Genomic DNA, 16398 nt, shown 5'->3' on the forward strand with positions numbered 1-16398 from the left:
AGTTCACAGAAACCAGGAGGAATTGAGAACCTAGGTTGCAGGCAATGCTTTGATGCGAATGAGGAGAAGAAGGGCCCGTCAGCTCAGGGAAGGCTGTCACCCTGAGGACCAAGAGCCAACTGGGCCCCAAGAAGACAAGGAGGAACCAAATTCATGAAGACATTTGGCATAACCAAGAGTCTACAGAACATGCTGCTCATACAAGGAGATGAGTGAAAGGCAGTGCCACTGCTGCCTTCACTTGTCTAGGGATGTGGTAGCTCATATTTTCCGCATTCTTCATGAGGATCTCATGCCACGCGAACGGGGAGGGCATCCAATGCTAGTTGCATTGAAGGTTACCGCCGCACTCAACTCTTTTGCCAGCGGATCTTTTCAGGATCCAAAGACTCAGTGGGGATCTTTGTGGAATCTCACAATTGGTGATGCACAAATGCATAAGGGACATGACTTGATGCCCTTTTCAATAAAGCTCACCATTAGGCTCAGTTCTGCATGGATGAAGCTAACCAAGCTGCCAGAGCTGTGGGATTCACAGTGATGTCACGCTTCCTACAAGTGCAGGGTGCCACTGGCTGCACACATGTGGCATTGAGAGCTACATGGCAGCAGTCTCTGAGATTCATTATTGGAAAAGGATTCCATTCTCTCAATGTTCAGCTTATCTGTGATCATAGAAAGCAGATCCTGCATATTTGTGCTAGGTTCCCAGGGAGCTCTCACAACTCTTACATCTTGAGTTACTCACAGGTGGCGCAGATCTTCCAGGGCCCTCAGCACATAGAGGGTTGGCTTTTCTTATTCATTCATGGGATGTGGGCATCGCTGTCTGGGCTAGCATTTATTGCCCATCCCTAGTTGCCCTTGAGAAGGTGGTGGTGAGCAATCTTCTTGAACTGCTGCAGTCCATATGGTGCAGGTACACCCACAGTGCTGTTAGGAAAGGAGTTCCAGGATTTTGACCCAGTGACAGTGAAGGAATGGCGATACAGTTCCAAGTCAGGATGGCAAGTGACTTGGAGGGGAACTTCCAGGTGATGGTGTTCCCTCATTCTATTGCCCTTGTCCTTCTAGATGTTAATGGTTGTGGGCTTGGATGATGCTGTCTAAGGACCTTTGGTGAATTCCTGCAGTACGTCTTGTAGCTGGTACACACTGTTACTGTGCATCAGTGGTGGAGGGAGTGAATGTTTGTGGATGGGATGCCAATCAAGCTGGCTGCTTTGCCCTAGGTGGTGTTGAATTTTTTGAATGCTGTTGGAGCTGCACTCATCCAGGCAAGTGGGGAGTATTCCATCACACTCCTGACTTATAGATGGCTTTGGGGAGTCAGGAGGTCAGCTACTCATCACAGGATTCGTAGCCTCTGACTTGCTCTTGTAGCCACAGTATTTATATGACTAATCCAGTTCAATTTCTGGTCAATGGTAACCCCCAGGATGTTGATAGCGGGGAATCAGTGATGGTAATGCCATTGAACGTCAAAGAGTGATGGTTAGATTCTCTCTTGTTGGAGATAGTCATTTGGCACTTGTATGGTATGAATGTTACTTGTCACTTGTCAGCCTAAGAATGGATATTGTCAAGATCTTGCTGCATTTGGACATAGACTGCATCAGTGTCTGAGGAGTCATTAATGGTGCTGAACGTTGTGCAATCATCAGCGAACATTCCCACTTCTGACCTTATGATGTAAGGAAGGTCATTGATGAAGCAACTGAAGATGGTTTGGCTGAGAACGCGACCCTGAGGAACTCCTGCAGTGATGTCCTAGAATTAAGATGACTGACCCCCAACAACCACAACCATCTTTCTTTTTGCTAGGTGTGACTCCAACCAGTGGAAAGCTTTTCCCAATTCCCATTGACTCTAGTTTTGCTAGGGCTCCTTGATGCCACCGCAGTCAAATGCTGCCTTGGTGTCAAGGGTGGTCACTCTCACCTCACCTTGGGAGCTCAGCTACTTTGTCCATGTTTGAACCAAGGCTATAATGAGGTCAAGAGCTGAGTAGCCCTGGCGGAACCCAAACTGGGCGTCAGTGAGCAAGTTATTGCTAAGCAAGTGCTGCTTGATAGCACTGTTGATGACCCCTTCCATTACTTTACTGATAATCGAGAGTAGACTGATGGGGCGGTAATTGGCCAGGTTGAATTTGTCCTGCTTTTTGTGTAAAGGACATACCTGGGTAATTTTCCACATAGCCGGGTAGATGCCAGAGTTGTAGCTGTACTGGAACAGCTTGGCCAGGAGCACAGCAAATTCTGGAGCACAAGAGTTCAATACTATTGCCAGAATACTGTCAGGGCCCATAGCCTTTGCACTATCCAGTGCCTTCAGCCATTTCTTGATATCACGTAGAGATAACATACTGTTTATAAGAGGTAACACCTAAAGTGATGGCTAATGACACATATTCATCACCCATGTCTGAGGAGAGATACATTGCTGCACATTCAGCCACGAAGTCCTTATCAGAGCAGACTATTGGCCTTTTAAAGAGGCATTTCAAATGTTTGGACCGATCAGGTGGGGCTGTCCAATACTCACCACAGGGGGTATCTCATATCATCGTTGTTTGCTGTGCCCTGCAAAAAGTAGTGATGCATTGCCAGAGGGAGGCATGGAGGAGCTACACATCTCCTTAGATGAGAAGGATGCTGAAGGCAATGAATTTCCAGAGGGTGAAGATTCAGATGAGCCACAAGGATGTCATTGCACGAGAACGACGTGGAAGACATGCTTGTGTCAACCTTAAAGGTACAAGTTTCCAGGAAGAATAATGAGAAGACAAGTTGGTATGAGTGCAATTCTCTTTGTGCTTTGACGTAGGGGAGACAATAAAACATTCATTGTCATCTTCAACATCTGAAAAAAGGTCATCAATCTGGAAATGATAATGGAAGAAGCATAAGTCACCTTGAACCCTAACAACGTGGGCATCCTTGGAAGGCACAGTAGCCTAGGCAACTTGTGGCCGCTGTACAATGGGATAAGCACTCCATTAGTGGGTATACTTAAGCAACTACACATAATGCAGTCCTTTCAACCATGGATTGCAAATATCAGTGGCCATGGCAGCCTTCAGGAGGCAGAAATGCTATTGATGTGCTCATGCCAGTGTGGCACGACCTTCACAAGGCTAAGAGGAAGAACGTCTGCCATTGGTTATCACTTGACCGTCTGAAGATGGAGCTACATCTGGACAGCACCATCTCTCTGGCCTCCAGTCCTCATGAATGATTAATGCAGAGGCCATATCTTGATACTGAGCCCCAAGATGCCATCGGACATCAGGACACAGTGATCTGTAACACAACAGCATGGACGCAAACCTGCGAGTTATGTTAGCATTGTACGCAGAGTGGTTCAGCAGGACCCTTGTGTGATTATTGTCAATCACTCATGAATCTACACTTGTTGGAAGCCTATCAAGTTTATGTCCTGCATTGCCTTGGCATCTGAGAGAGGCATGGCCAGTCAGTTTTGACACAGCAGTCAAGGCTAACTCATTCCCTTGATTGATGCTGCTGAGCACTCAAGAGATGTGCCGGAGCATCACTTTCATACCATTACAGTCCTCAACATTGTCCATTTCACAAAGGTCAATCCTTGCTATGAACCCTCAAGCATTGCACAGACATATAACCAAACCCCAGGTGGATTAACATTCTATTACTTCAAAGAGGGATTCCATCAAGCAAAGCTGGGCAGCTGTTGATGAACAAAGTAACATCCTCACAGGTTATTGAATGGCTTCTTCAGAATGAGCACACACCTCTGACAAGCATGCACTCATGCCCATCTAGCAAACATTTCAAATGTCACCACATGGAACAAACTTGCATCGCTCGACGTCATGCTGGATAGAGTGGGAACTAATAAAGTAGTCATGTCAAGCCTTAAAAGCAGAGACAAAATAATGCTGCAGGGTGGCATGAAAGGCTATGATGCTTGATGATGATTAATACTTTTACCAAACATCGCAGTCATAAAATAAAGACCATAGCAAAGTGCACTTGGGTGAAAAGCCTCCAATATAGGTCGCGATAAACACTTATAACATCCACAAAGAACACATTTCAGTATGGTAGCATCAGGATAATCACTAACCTTCCATGAACAATTCTCATGAGGTCACATAAGGTGAGCCTCAGGTGCAAGGTTTACATGAGCATTGTCCAGCCTTCATTTTCATTTAGGAACTGCCTTTGTTCATGTCGCTAATGTTGAACTAAAAGCGATGATGATTGTGATGAAATTGAGTGAGACCTCATGGAACTGAGGGACAAGATGGGAGATAATTGTTGAGGGGGGGGTGGCAGGGGCTGCATTTGGTACCTTTGAAGGAACATGGGACATTACAACGCATTCATGAGCTATTCACTAGCCGAGACTTGGAGAGGGATAAAAGCAAAATACATTTACAGAAGTGAAATGTATACAGTGTTTAAACACCCATGCCACCATTGTGCATTCACAACTTCTTAATTTTCTTAACTTTACCACTATGTCTAGGCGCAGCCCTAACATCTACAGCAGAAATGAAGGCATCCTACTGACTGCTATGCCCTGTTGCCTAAGATGACTTTGGTGGGTGTCCTCTGGTGGCCCAAGGCTTGGAGTCCCCATCCTGCTAAAGCTCTCTTTCTCTGGGGTAGGTGCACCCTTCTCAGCCTGATCTGCTGGAGTTGATGGGCAGTTGGGATTTGGAGTGGCTGGACCCTTGGAGACTCCTGGGTAGATGGCTTCAGGGTGTCTGGCTGATGTTCCTCTTCCCTTTGGATGCCCGAGGGCCCCTCCCTGTCTGTTTGAGAGGGGGCACCTGGAGGGAGGTCAAGATGCCCTGTCTCCCTCTCACCCAGCCATTGCTGGAATGCACCTATGGCTAGAGTGATGGTGTGCAAGTCCGAGGGCAAATCCAGCAGAAACTGCTGGACCTGGGTCTCCAAGGTGACTGCCACCCTTCCAATGGAGACTTCAATACCAGAGCGATGACAGATCAGACAGAACATGGACGGACTTCTCCATCCTTCGTTCCAGTCTGTCGACAGCTCTGACAACTCTGCCTGACGTTCCCCTGCTGTTTTTGCACCTCCAACATTTTTCTCAGGGCCAATTCCAGAGGCTTGTCATAGGACTCGGACTCAGCAAGAGCTGGCCTCCAAAAATTCTCCAAGTGTCAGAGATCTTGGCTGTCACAGCCTGCTGTGGACCCATGTCTGTAAGGTGATCATCAGATTGTGAACTTGAATATACTCTAGAAGTAGGATCACCCAAGATGTGTTTATCTTTGCTGGTGGAGGGTGCAGGTGAATGCAGTGGCAGGCCTTCCTCGGATGTTTCATCAGAATCTTCATCTGAGGTGGTTTGGAGCCTGAGGCCAAGGCACTTGCTGGAAATCTCCCTCCACGTTTTCTTGCTGGTGGCCGGAATAGAGACAAGAGATCATTAGTGATTGATTAGGCAGGCTCCTACATTACAGATCACTCACTGTCATTTATTGCATACTACCACTGTATAATGGGTGGACCCTCACTGGCTTGTTGGGAAGACCAAACTCACATTCCACACAGGAACAATCCCTATCCTCTCCAACCAGCTTCGCGGTCTGCTCTTCATGGAGGGACAGTGCCTTCAACTCCGGCATCCCCTGTCTGGTCATTGATCTCTCTCTTTTGTTGTGGGAAATCATCTTCTGCGTTAAGACAGATGGATTGATTGTGTGCACCACGGATGAAACAGCTGCTCAGAAGCACACATGCCTGTCATGTAAGCTGAGCCCTCCCCAGTAAGGGATTAAGACGCCACTTGTGCAGGATCTTACACAAAATAGGGATCTCAAAGCGGCCAGCATACATTCAGTGCTGGTGTCCCATCTGCTGGTAGTGTGTGACATCTGCTGGTAGTGTGTGACATCCCTGTTGATCATAACCCTTAGACTGCCTGAAGCCCTTATGAGATTGTGAGTTTGGAGTGAGGAGAAGGTTCACTTACCTTGGCAGAGCACATTCATTATTTTCCTGCACTGCAGGGTGGTCCTTTTTTGAATAGCACAGGTGCTGGCCTCTCTGGCGACCTCCTCCCAGGCCGGCATGATCAGGTTGGCAGACAAATCCCTGCCCACCTCGCCACGAGATTCGATGAGCTCCTCGCTGATACATAAATAATGAGCTGAAAAGTGGAAGATCTGGTGCCAGAATCCTTCCCACTGCCCAGCAGGAATCACTCCGTTTCCTGCCCACCACCACACTTAGTCTCCAGAAGGGAAAATTCTGCCGGAGGGGTTGAATTTTCAGAGCTGGGGAGTAGTTAATAACAACCCCACCTGCCTGCTAGTTCCCTAACCCCATTCCACCTCCAGGCCAGTTTTCAGAGGCGGGATTGGGAGCCAGCTAGCCTACCCATCGGTATATGGTGTGTAACCAATATGGCTCAAGAGTGAAACTTGTTTTATTTTTTGATGGGATGTGGGCATCACTGGCAAAGCCAGCATTTATTACCCATCTCTATTTGCCCTTGAACTGAATGGATTACCAGGCCATGACAGAGGGAAATTAAGAATTGACTGCATTGCTGTGGTTCTGGAGTCCCAGGCCAGACTGGGTAAGGACAGCAGGTTTCCTTACCTAAAGGACATTAGTGCACCAGGTGTTTTTCACAACAATCAATCATAGTTTTACGTGACTAAATTGCAATTCCAGATTTTATTAATTGGAATTAAATTCCACCTACGGCCATGTCCCCAGAACATTAGCCACGGCCTCTGGATTACTAGTCCAGTGACATTACCACTAGACCACCACCGTCCCCAGCTAAAGGAGGCCAATTAAAGGAGGCTGACTAGGTTCCTGCCTGTGACAGGTCAGTTTAAGTGTCTCGAATTAGACAGCTAGCAGAAGGCCACGGAGGCCAGTGTTCCACACTCACCTAAAGGCCCTCCCTTGTCTGTGTGGGTGCAGGATCAGCCACAATTTGCCCTATAGAAGGGTTTCCCCTATCCTTCACAGTGGTGGCCTGGCTGCTGAACCTATTTTTTTAATTAAATATGTAAAAAATTCAAGAGAGGGCTGTTGAAGCACCCTCCTTCTTACCTTACATTACAGCCCTCCAGCTTCAAGAACACACCCACCACCCTCAACTGGACAGTGAACCTGCCCTCTGGCCATGAATTGGCCATCTTGGGCAAATTCAGAGATGAGTAACTGTTTCTACCTGGGGATAGGTTCACAACCCAGAAACAGTCCTGACATCTGTTTCCCACCCCCGGAGATACAATCCAGCCCGATGGGTTGAATGTCCTTCTACGTGCTGTGTTATTCTATGAAGGAAGACATCACTTACCAGTTGTGGTTATTTCCCACTTTGTTGTTGTAGTTGTTTCTTCTGAGGAAGAAACAAAAAACACTTAGAACTATTACAGTCCAACTTGAAGTACTACACTGCTGAGAGTTTCACCTGTAGGCACAAATGATGAGGACAGTACTCCCCTCTGCTAGTAATTAGATTTCCTTATTTTTTTAACGAATGTAAGTTGGAAACTCTCAAAAGTTAATGTTTCAAAACATTGTCAGACATTGTAATAAAGGTTATTTCTGAACTGTTAGCATTTTCCTTTCCACAGTTGCTGCTTGATGTGCTGAACGTTTGCAACATTTTCTGATTTTGTTACAGATTTCCCACATCTGCAGTTTTATTATTATCTCCAAAAATAACATTTCCTCACGTAAATTTCTAACTGGCTGGTCAACGCTCCCTGCAAGGGATGAATATGCATTTCAGCCTTCAGCTCATGAGGGCCTAGGGCTCCTCCAGCTAAGTGCTGCACTGATATTCCAGAAACACAATGGGGCAGGTATCTCTGTTGCGCCATTACGGGTATGTGTCATCCTCCTGATTATTCAAATGACTCCATCCCTGGTCCTGTCAAGACCCAAGTAGCAGAAAGAAGGTTCATTTCATTGTGCATCTGTTCTGATGAAGAGTCTGGAGAATTTCTGGGCCAGAACATCCAAGATAGGTCTGTACCTGTTATCACGTAGCCCTGACAAACTGTCTTCCTGTGACAGCTTGCAGACTTAAATGAACAGATTGTATTTACAACTTTGAAGTCTACATTGTTAATGAGTGGGCCTAAATTCCATTAATTAAATTAAGATATTAGATATCTGAAATAAAAAGTTTAATATTTGATAAGTAGGAACATACAAAAGTATGAACATCTGGTGGAATATAATTTCATAGTAAATGCATCTTAATTGTTTTAAATGAAAAACTTAGTATTAATTTACTAATTTTGTAAGTTGTAGTGGATATGGGTGTTGTCATCACTGTTGTTTTGGATGGTGCTAAACAGCAATAAAAAAATCCAAAAATAGTTAAAGTATTGATTACATTTTATGGCAAGTACATGTACCTTTAAAGTGAACAGATTATCTGATTGCAGGCCTGGACAGGGCCGTACAAGTGGCCTGGGTTAGCAAAATGGTGAGGACCATTCCTGTCATGGGAGCAGCACACCTCCAGTACCTAGCAGGGCCACTAAGATAGAAAAGTTCCTTAATTTCTCAAAGTATTGAAACTTATATGGCCAAATCTTCCGAGGAGTGGCAGTCATGGTGCCAAGCCTGCCACCATTTTTACAGCACTTGCTGCTGTATTTTGGTAAGTCTTCATTCACTAACAACCTGAAAAGCGTTGGGACATTTAAATAGCTTTTCAGTGTGTCAATGATTGAGGGGGTATGTTGGGGTGCAGGGTGCTGGGTGGCAAGGGGGTAGGGTGCCAGCTGGGTAGGGTTTTAGGGTAACAGGATGGTAGAGTGGTGTGGTCAGATCAGGTGGGGCCAGGGGGAAGAGTCAGAGGGTCGGGGGCAGAGGTTTGGGGTCTGTCCGGTGGCATCAGAGGGCCTGAGTCCATCGGGGAGCATCAGGGGAGCATCGAGGAGTGCTGGAGGGTCGAGAGGTCAGGGAGAGTAGGAGGTTCGGTGGGAGTTGAAAGGGTTCAGGGGAAGTTGGAGGGTTAGGGGAGGTTGTCAGCAGAGCAGTGGGGGGTGTCAGTGGAGGGTCGGAGGGTCAGTTGTATATTTAGAACAAAGAACAAAGAAAAGTACAGCGCAGGAATAGGCCCTTCGGCCCTCCTTGCCTGCGCCGATCATGTTGCCCGTCAACTAAAACATTTGCACTTCCGGGGTCCGTATCTCTCTATACCTATCCTATTCATGAATTTGTCAAGCTGCCTCTTAAACACCCCTATCGTACCTGCTTCCACCACCTCCTCTGGCAGCGAATTCCAAACACTCTCTACCCTCTGCGTAAAAAACTTGCCCTGCACATCTCCTCTATAGTTTTCTCCTCTCACCCAGGAGTTAGACATAGTTTTCTCCTTTGTAATATTTCCTGGGTGATAATCCAGGCAACTAAAATCGGAACTGTCCAAAGTCTCCTCCAAAGTCTCCATTTGTAACTCAGAGTTGGAGACTTTTTCAAAGGGTCCCAGGGAGCATGGGAATTGCCCATGGAAGTTGAAACTTCCTGGGCAACTCGAGCAGAGTGCTTGCATTGGGACTTCCGAGGAGTCTTGTAGACCGGAAGATCTGGGCTTTCTCCTTTCTCCGCCAATCTTTTCCCCTCTCCTGAAGGTGGGGTACAATCCAAGGGACAGCCCTTGTCAAGAACCTTGTCCAAGAGAACATTCTTCTTGTGTGAGCTCCAGCAGTGAGTTGGGGTGGGCAGGTCTAATGTTCAGTGCTTTAGCACCGTTCTGAATATGAAAAAAAATCTCTCCAATAAAATTATATTTTTGGAACTAAAAGAAATTACGTATAACTTATTAAAACAAGAGAATGGGCAACATAATACTATAGAAAATTAAACTCTTATTTTTAATTGCATAGGAGGAAACCATTACCTGCAAAGGTTGTTGTAGAAGAAGTTACGATTGGTGATGTTTCTGAAAATGGCGTTGTGCTTTCTGTAGTTATTACTATTTCAAAATATATATTATATTATATAAGTTACAATCCTTGGTGTAGAAATTCATCTCAGGCAGTGGCACAAAACAGTTTTACACAACCCCTGATAGCTCAATTGCTTTCGATGGAATTAAATACCAGATGCTGAGTATAAACAGCAGCTAATCTGATACCACCCTTTTCGCACTACAGGAGGGACAAATTTCTACTTCCTTATCCTTTGAAGATCGAAAGCTAAGACAAAAGCTTTCTGTACTCCACAATTATAAAGTCAGTTGAAAAATTTTAAACATGGGTTGCTACTGGCCCACAGCAAAGCAATGGAGCTGGATTGAGTACTCCTGCTCTCCCCAGCTCCACATATAGATCAATGTAAAAGACTGATACTGTATCTGGGGTCAGGTACAACATCAAGGTTAGGAAAAGACTGGTTTCATCTGATCGAATTGCCAGGGAGAGGGTTTGACTCAGAAACTAGAAAGCAGTGTCTGGAGTTGGGAGCAAAGATAATGGCTTCAGTCTTCCCAACGTTGAATTGGAGGAAACTTCTGCTCAGCAGAATGCTGCACCGGGGTGTGAAGCTTGTGAGAATCAGGTAGACATTTTTTCTCTTGGAAGACTTGAGGGGCCACTTTTAAATATCACTGGTTACGCTGCATGATAATTCAAAAGGTCTGGGTGCCCTTAGGGATAGTATATTGCACCTGTAAACTAGTTCTTTTAGTCCCTGTTTAGCAAATGGCCACAACATGGACCAATTTCCCACTCCCTTTGCCCCTTGCCTAGCAGAGTAATAGGCCTAACTCTGAAACTCTTTAAGGGATATTTTAATGAGCTGACCTCCTCTGACTCTGTCAACTCTGGCAGCATCAGAGGTCATTAGCCTGCATGCTTTCCAAGCCAATAATCCTCTAAACACCACAGAAAACCATTAATGACACCATTATGTAGGAATGTAACAAGTGCAGCATAGCACCTATTCATTTTATTACACATTAAATATTTCAAAATTTACTAACCTATACATGTGACTTTCCCATCCTTGCATTCACTAGAAAAGATTGCAAAGTAGATTTATGATATTGGAACAACTGGATAAACAAGTTCTTGTTTTTTCAACTGCTAATTACCACTAGAAATGTTTCTTCAGCAGATGTTTCATTACATTCTTGTCCATGGTTGTTATCATAAAAAACGAATTAGGACAGAGTTTTCCATTTGATGTATGGTGGGGGGGCCCGCACGTTTGCACGTAGACTGACGCGCGGTGATGTCAGGCAAGTGTCCCAACGTCACCACGCGCCATCACAATATTTCGCTGGGCAGGCACACGATGATGTCTGATACGCGCCCTCCATTAATTAACGGGACAGTTAAGGCCCTTTAGTCTTCAATCGACGCCAATTTTTTGGCGCCCATGTAATCTTTGGGTCGGCTCAGTGGGGTCGTGAATCTGCTCTGTGAAATATTCATTGGTGAAAGTTTTTCAAACTTGCCTGTGTAATTTGCAGTACTTCAGAACGCATACCAGCTGCTTTCTCTGGACTCTTACCCTTCAGGTCAGCACTCAGCAGTGAGGAATCATTTCTGGGCCTGCAGGTTTCAGGAAGCCTTCCCTTAGCCTGGGTATGGGAGCCAATCTGTCCACTGGAGGCAGCTCCTCTGAGGAGGAAGGGAGGGTTAGAAGGGGGAGGAGGCCAGGAGTGCAAATTCAGCCTCCAGGGGAGCCACCTTTGGGAGGACAGGTGTAGGCACAAGGGACGCAGGGCCAAGAGGTAGTCCAAGGCAGGAGGAGCCACAGAAGATGCCACTATCCTGCTGCCAGGGTAAACAGGCGGCGAAGCAGCTACCTCAATGTGTCTGAGGTGCAGTGCCGAAGGAGGCTCTGTCTCTCAAGGGAGACAGTCAACTATATCTGTCAGATGATTGGGCCTGAGATCTCCCCTAACTGTGTGAGCGGACACCCCATACCAATGGTTTTGAAGGTCACAGCTGCCCTCAACTTCTATGCCTCTGGCTCCTGCCAGGGCTCGGTGGGTGATCTTTGTGGTGTCTCCCAATCAGCTGTCCACACTTGTGTCAAGCAGGTTACAGACGCTCTATTCAGACATGCACTGACCTTCATCCACTTCCATTGGGACCAGGCAAGTCAGATAGAACAAGCCAGTGGCTTCGCGGACATTGCTGGCTTCCCTCGTGTCCAGGGTGCAATCAACTGCACACATGTGGCCATCGAGGTGCCAGCAGGTGAGCTCGGTGCCTTTGTCAACAGGAAGGGCTTCCACTCCATGAGCATGCAGATAGTGTGTGATCACAGGATGCAGATTCTACAAGTCTGTGCAAGATACCCAGGCAGCTCCCATGATGCCTACATCCTCAGACACTCCCAGGTGCCGGGGCTCTTCAGTGCTCCGGCTCGGCTGGATGGTTGGCTGCTGGGTGACAAGGGCTATCCCCACAGAAAGTGGCTCATGACACCTCTCCATCATCCAAGAACAGAAGCTGAGCAGCGCTACAATAGGAGACACGCCTTCACAAGGGCTGTGGCGGAGAGAGCCATTGGTTTTCTCAAAATGCACTTCCGGTGCCTGGACAGCTCAGGGGCGCATTCTAGTACCCCCCAGATCATGTCTCGGTGATAGTGGCTCCATGCTGCGCTCTCCACAATCTTGCGCTGGAAAGGTGGGGACACAATGAACAATGAAGACATCGGTGCAGTGTCTGCGGCTGCACACGATGAGTCCAGCAGTGAGTCCGAGGATGAGCACACACAGGGAAATGCTGAGGGGGTAGACGCTGACCCAGGACTACTCCAGGGAGGCTGGGACACCTGGGAGGCTTTAATCCAATGGACCTTCAGCTAGCACAATACAGATGGATCACCAGGACAAGCCTGGGCTGCCGCCTCGATACTCGACACTTAAGTGCAAAATCTGCCAGGTCAGCAGCACTAACTAAGAGCCTTGTACGTAAAGTTGAATGTCCAACAAATCACTCATTGCACTTTTCTCAAATATACACATGCAGAAGAAACGAGGCACCCTCAGCCATGGTCACACATCTGCCTTTAATGTGTGAAGTAGAAGAAGTTATCACAAAGAGAAACCAATAGTGTTGATAATCAAAAAGAACTCATAAGGACCTAATCTCGGGCTCATACAAAAGCACCTGTGAAAACCTCATGGTGTGCCAAATGTGTCTTATGCTTTTGTTTACGAGCGTTACATCTTGATGCTGCCCCATTGCTCGAAGTAGCATCTGAGACAGCCTGCTGACTCTGCTGTCCTGCTGGCCTTGATGACTTTGGCGGGCATCCTCTGGCCCATGGAGCCTGTGCTGGCCCCATCTGGGAAGGAGCTGCCAGTTCCACAGCTGGCATCTCCCCAGTCGTTGGAGCCTCACTGGATGATACGGTCACTGGGAGAGGGGTGGAGGAGCTGGTGCCCTCATCCAGAGCGCCCTGAGAGGAGCCCACAGAGATGACAGGCAGCTGCTGCCCTGGACCTCCCTGCTCACCGTGGATGGATGTGCAACGAGCTGGGAAGCTCGGTGCCCCCACCATCTCCCACACTGATATAGACCAGCTGAGGTCATTGCCATTGCTGGTCAAAGCACATCCCCAGGAAGCCCTGGCCGGTCTCATGGAGTAGGCTCTGCAAGAAAGTCGCCACGCTCTCCATGGAGGATGCATGACGCTCGGACATGTGGCTCTTTGCTTCGGCGAGTGTATGCTTGGACTCCTCCACCACAGAGATCAAGCCAAGCCAAGCCTCATGTATCTCCCCCAGATGCTCCCGCACACCAGCCACATTTCCTGCTCTTGCTGTGTCATGGACGACTCCAGAGGAACATCATCAGGCACTGACTGAGCATATGCCTGGTCCCCTGCAGTCCTCTGACTGCTGGTGCCATGGGCTCTCTGTCTCTGCCAGCTCCTCCAGCAAGTGTGAAGTGCCCTCATCGTTGTGCCCCGGGACACTAGCTGTTGTTCTAATTCCCACCGAGGTGCTAGTATCTGCGCTGGTGCCTGCCTCGCAGAAATGGTGTGACGCTGGTGAGACTTCAGGCCCCTCAGATGTGAGAGGGAGCATCAGCTGCTCCTCCTCCCAGCCGTGCTCTGATGGTGCTGAAAGAAAGAACAATGACAATTGATCAGTTAGCGTGCAGACAATGACAAAATTCATCTCTCCCCCCAGCTCATTATGCTCTCAACCTTTCATAACCAACGGCCCAGCAATGTTGCAACAATAACTAATTTAACAATCATCAGTGCTTTGGCTGTTGGGAGGGCAATACGGACCTCACTGTTGGGCATAAATACCTTGCCGTGCCACCCCAGCCTCACAGACACCAGTGGACCTGGATGCATGGCGCCTCTCCAGTTCAAGGGCTTCCTGCTCAAAACGGCTTAGCATGGAGAGCTGTGCCTGGCCGCCTCCAGTCCTCACATGCTTGGCCACATTATGAGCATTCTTCTCCTGAAAAAGAGAGAAGAGCATTGATTAGGGCAAATTGCACATGGACTCTGTTCGCGCACGGCCCACCCCAATCAGAGTGGGAGATATCAGGCCTCCAGTGCCTCCTCACTCCACTGTTGCTGATCACTCAGGCAAAGATGCTAGGCCTGCTCCCCACCCTCCCCCCCTCCCCCACTGTCCCCTTGGACACATTCTGCGTACATCACATTAGGAAACACACGGTATTTCCTCCCATAGCAAGGAGGCGCAAGCACGTGCAGCATACAGGGCAGCAGATGGTTCGTTGCCACCTTGAATCTCCCCTTCCACCATCTCATCACCCTGACTAGGACATGTCCTGGAGCTGTGAGTCTGCTCCTGGGTGCAGCTCCTCCAGGTTGCTCCCAAACCAGTCATGTGGGACTCAGATCAACACATGCTTCGGGGGAAAACTCATCTCCTCCCATTCAGGCTGACCTCAGCATGGGCACTATCTGCTTGCCCACCCAGCAAAGGAAAAATGCCCTCAATGATTCAATGTAGTCACAAGACTAAGACTTGGAGTGGGGTGGGGGGGTGCGGGGTGCGGTGCCGCAGAGGGTAAGGCCGCCTGCTGCGTTAAATGCCCATTGCCAACATGGTACTCACCCTGCCAAAGTTCAACAAATCATTGAAACGCTTACAGCACTGGATCCAGATGCATCGCACCACGTCGCAGGAGCGCACCACCTCTGCCACCTCCTCCCAGGCATGTTTGGTCATGTGGGGGGGCCTCCTCCTCCCGTCCTGGGGGACCAACACCTCCCGCCATGCTGCCACCTCCTTGAGGAGGGCAGCAAGGCAGTCATCAGAAAAGCGAGGGGCAGACTGGCCCCCCCCCCCACTGGCCTACCTTTCAGCCAGGCCTGCTCACCCGAACACCTCTGCTGCAGCCTGGAAGTGGCCATTGTGAGCAGCCTACAAAAGGCTGCCAGGCCTTCTTTTAAACAGACTGCCAGGTCCTCATTGCACCCGGGGGTCTGTGCATGCCCGCCGTTGCCCGTGCACTCCCGCTATCCTCAGGAGTTGGGAAATACGCTAGGCAGGCTTTAACTGGCCCGCCCACTTAAAATGGCGCCACAGACCCGATCGCGGGCAGCAATCGGGTCTGCGCCTGCCCATGCCCGCTCTCGCTCCCCGCCCCAGCCAAATGGAAAATTCTGCCCTTTAAATCTGCAGCATCAAATGAACATGTCAAAATGGTAATACGTCAAAACTTCTAAAGAAACGTGTTTATCAAACCAACCTGACGTTTCGAAACTGAAATGACCTTCTTCAATTTCCTGAAGAAATTAGCTTTTCACAGAGAAATGGAACTCCCAACAAGGTGCCTCATCTCCAACCCCAATAACCTCATAAGAGTTGAATTGAATTTCAGATCTCCAGTACTAGGTAATTCTTTATGGTATCATCTAATTGTATATTTAAATAAACATTCCCTTCTAATCATTTTTACAGATGATTGTTTTAATAGAAAAATGTATTCATTAGATCAAACATTTTCATTCAAAGCTAGTAAGAACCAAAAATTGAATTCATTTTCATAGATACCATTCTTCACAGTCATTCCTTGTTCTTTCACCTGGTTGCAGTATTTTCCCCTTATAATAGCAACTGCATTCAGATAAGTTCACACATTTCATTGTGTTTTCATCCAGATAAGGAACATTCTCTGGACATTTTGCATAACAACCTATGTTTAATAGAAGGTGATAATATGAGTATATCATAATTTACTAGAATGTTTCATGAAGACATTTCATATTATTTGGTCTTAATTTTTCCACAAGTATTAAAAATGACAACCTTTTAAATATCTCAAATCCCATGGATTTTTTTTAAATGTCCGTTTTTGTTATATAAATTACTAAACATTTCATATTTATAAAACTGGATAAACCCAAGTTGGCATGATCATCATTTACAAATCAA

General features: G+C 47.4%; 1 protein-coding gene across 1 annotated transcript in view; it reads right to left on the reverse strand.

Moving 5' to 3' along the window:
* Positions 1 to 16398, reverse strand: part of LOC121286123 (mucin-5AC-like) — a 181153-nt gene that overhangs the window by 112175 nt on the left and 52580 nt on the right. The window contains exons 27-30 of the mRNA XM_041203111.1: positions 16018 to 16159; positions 10990 to 11021; positions 9907 to 9981; positions 7342 to 7383 (exon numbers count right to left, since the gene is read on the reverse strand). Of these exons, the coding sequence (XP_041059045.1) occupies positions 7342 to 7383; positions 9907 to 9981; positions 10990 to 11021; positions 16018 to 16159 (291 nt within the window). The remainder of the gene's footprint in view (positions 1 to 7341; positions 7384 to 9906; positions 9982 to 10989; positions 11022 to 16017; positions 16160 to 16398) is intronic.

Source organism: Carcharodon carcharias, chromosome 13 (assembly GCF_017639515.1).
Source record: "Carcharodon carcharias isolate sCarCar2 chromosome 13, sCarCar2.pri, whole genome shotgun sequence".
Classification (NCBI taxonomy): Eukaryota; Metazoa; Chordata; class Chondrichthyes; order Lamniformes; family Lamnidae; genus Carcharodon; species Carcharodon carcharias.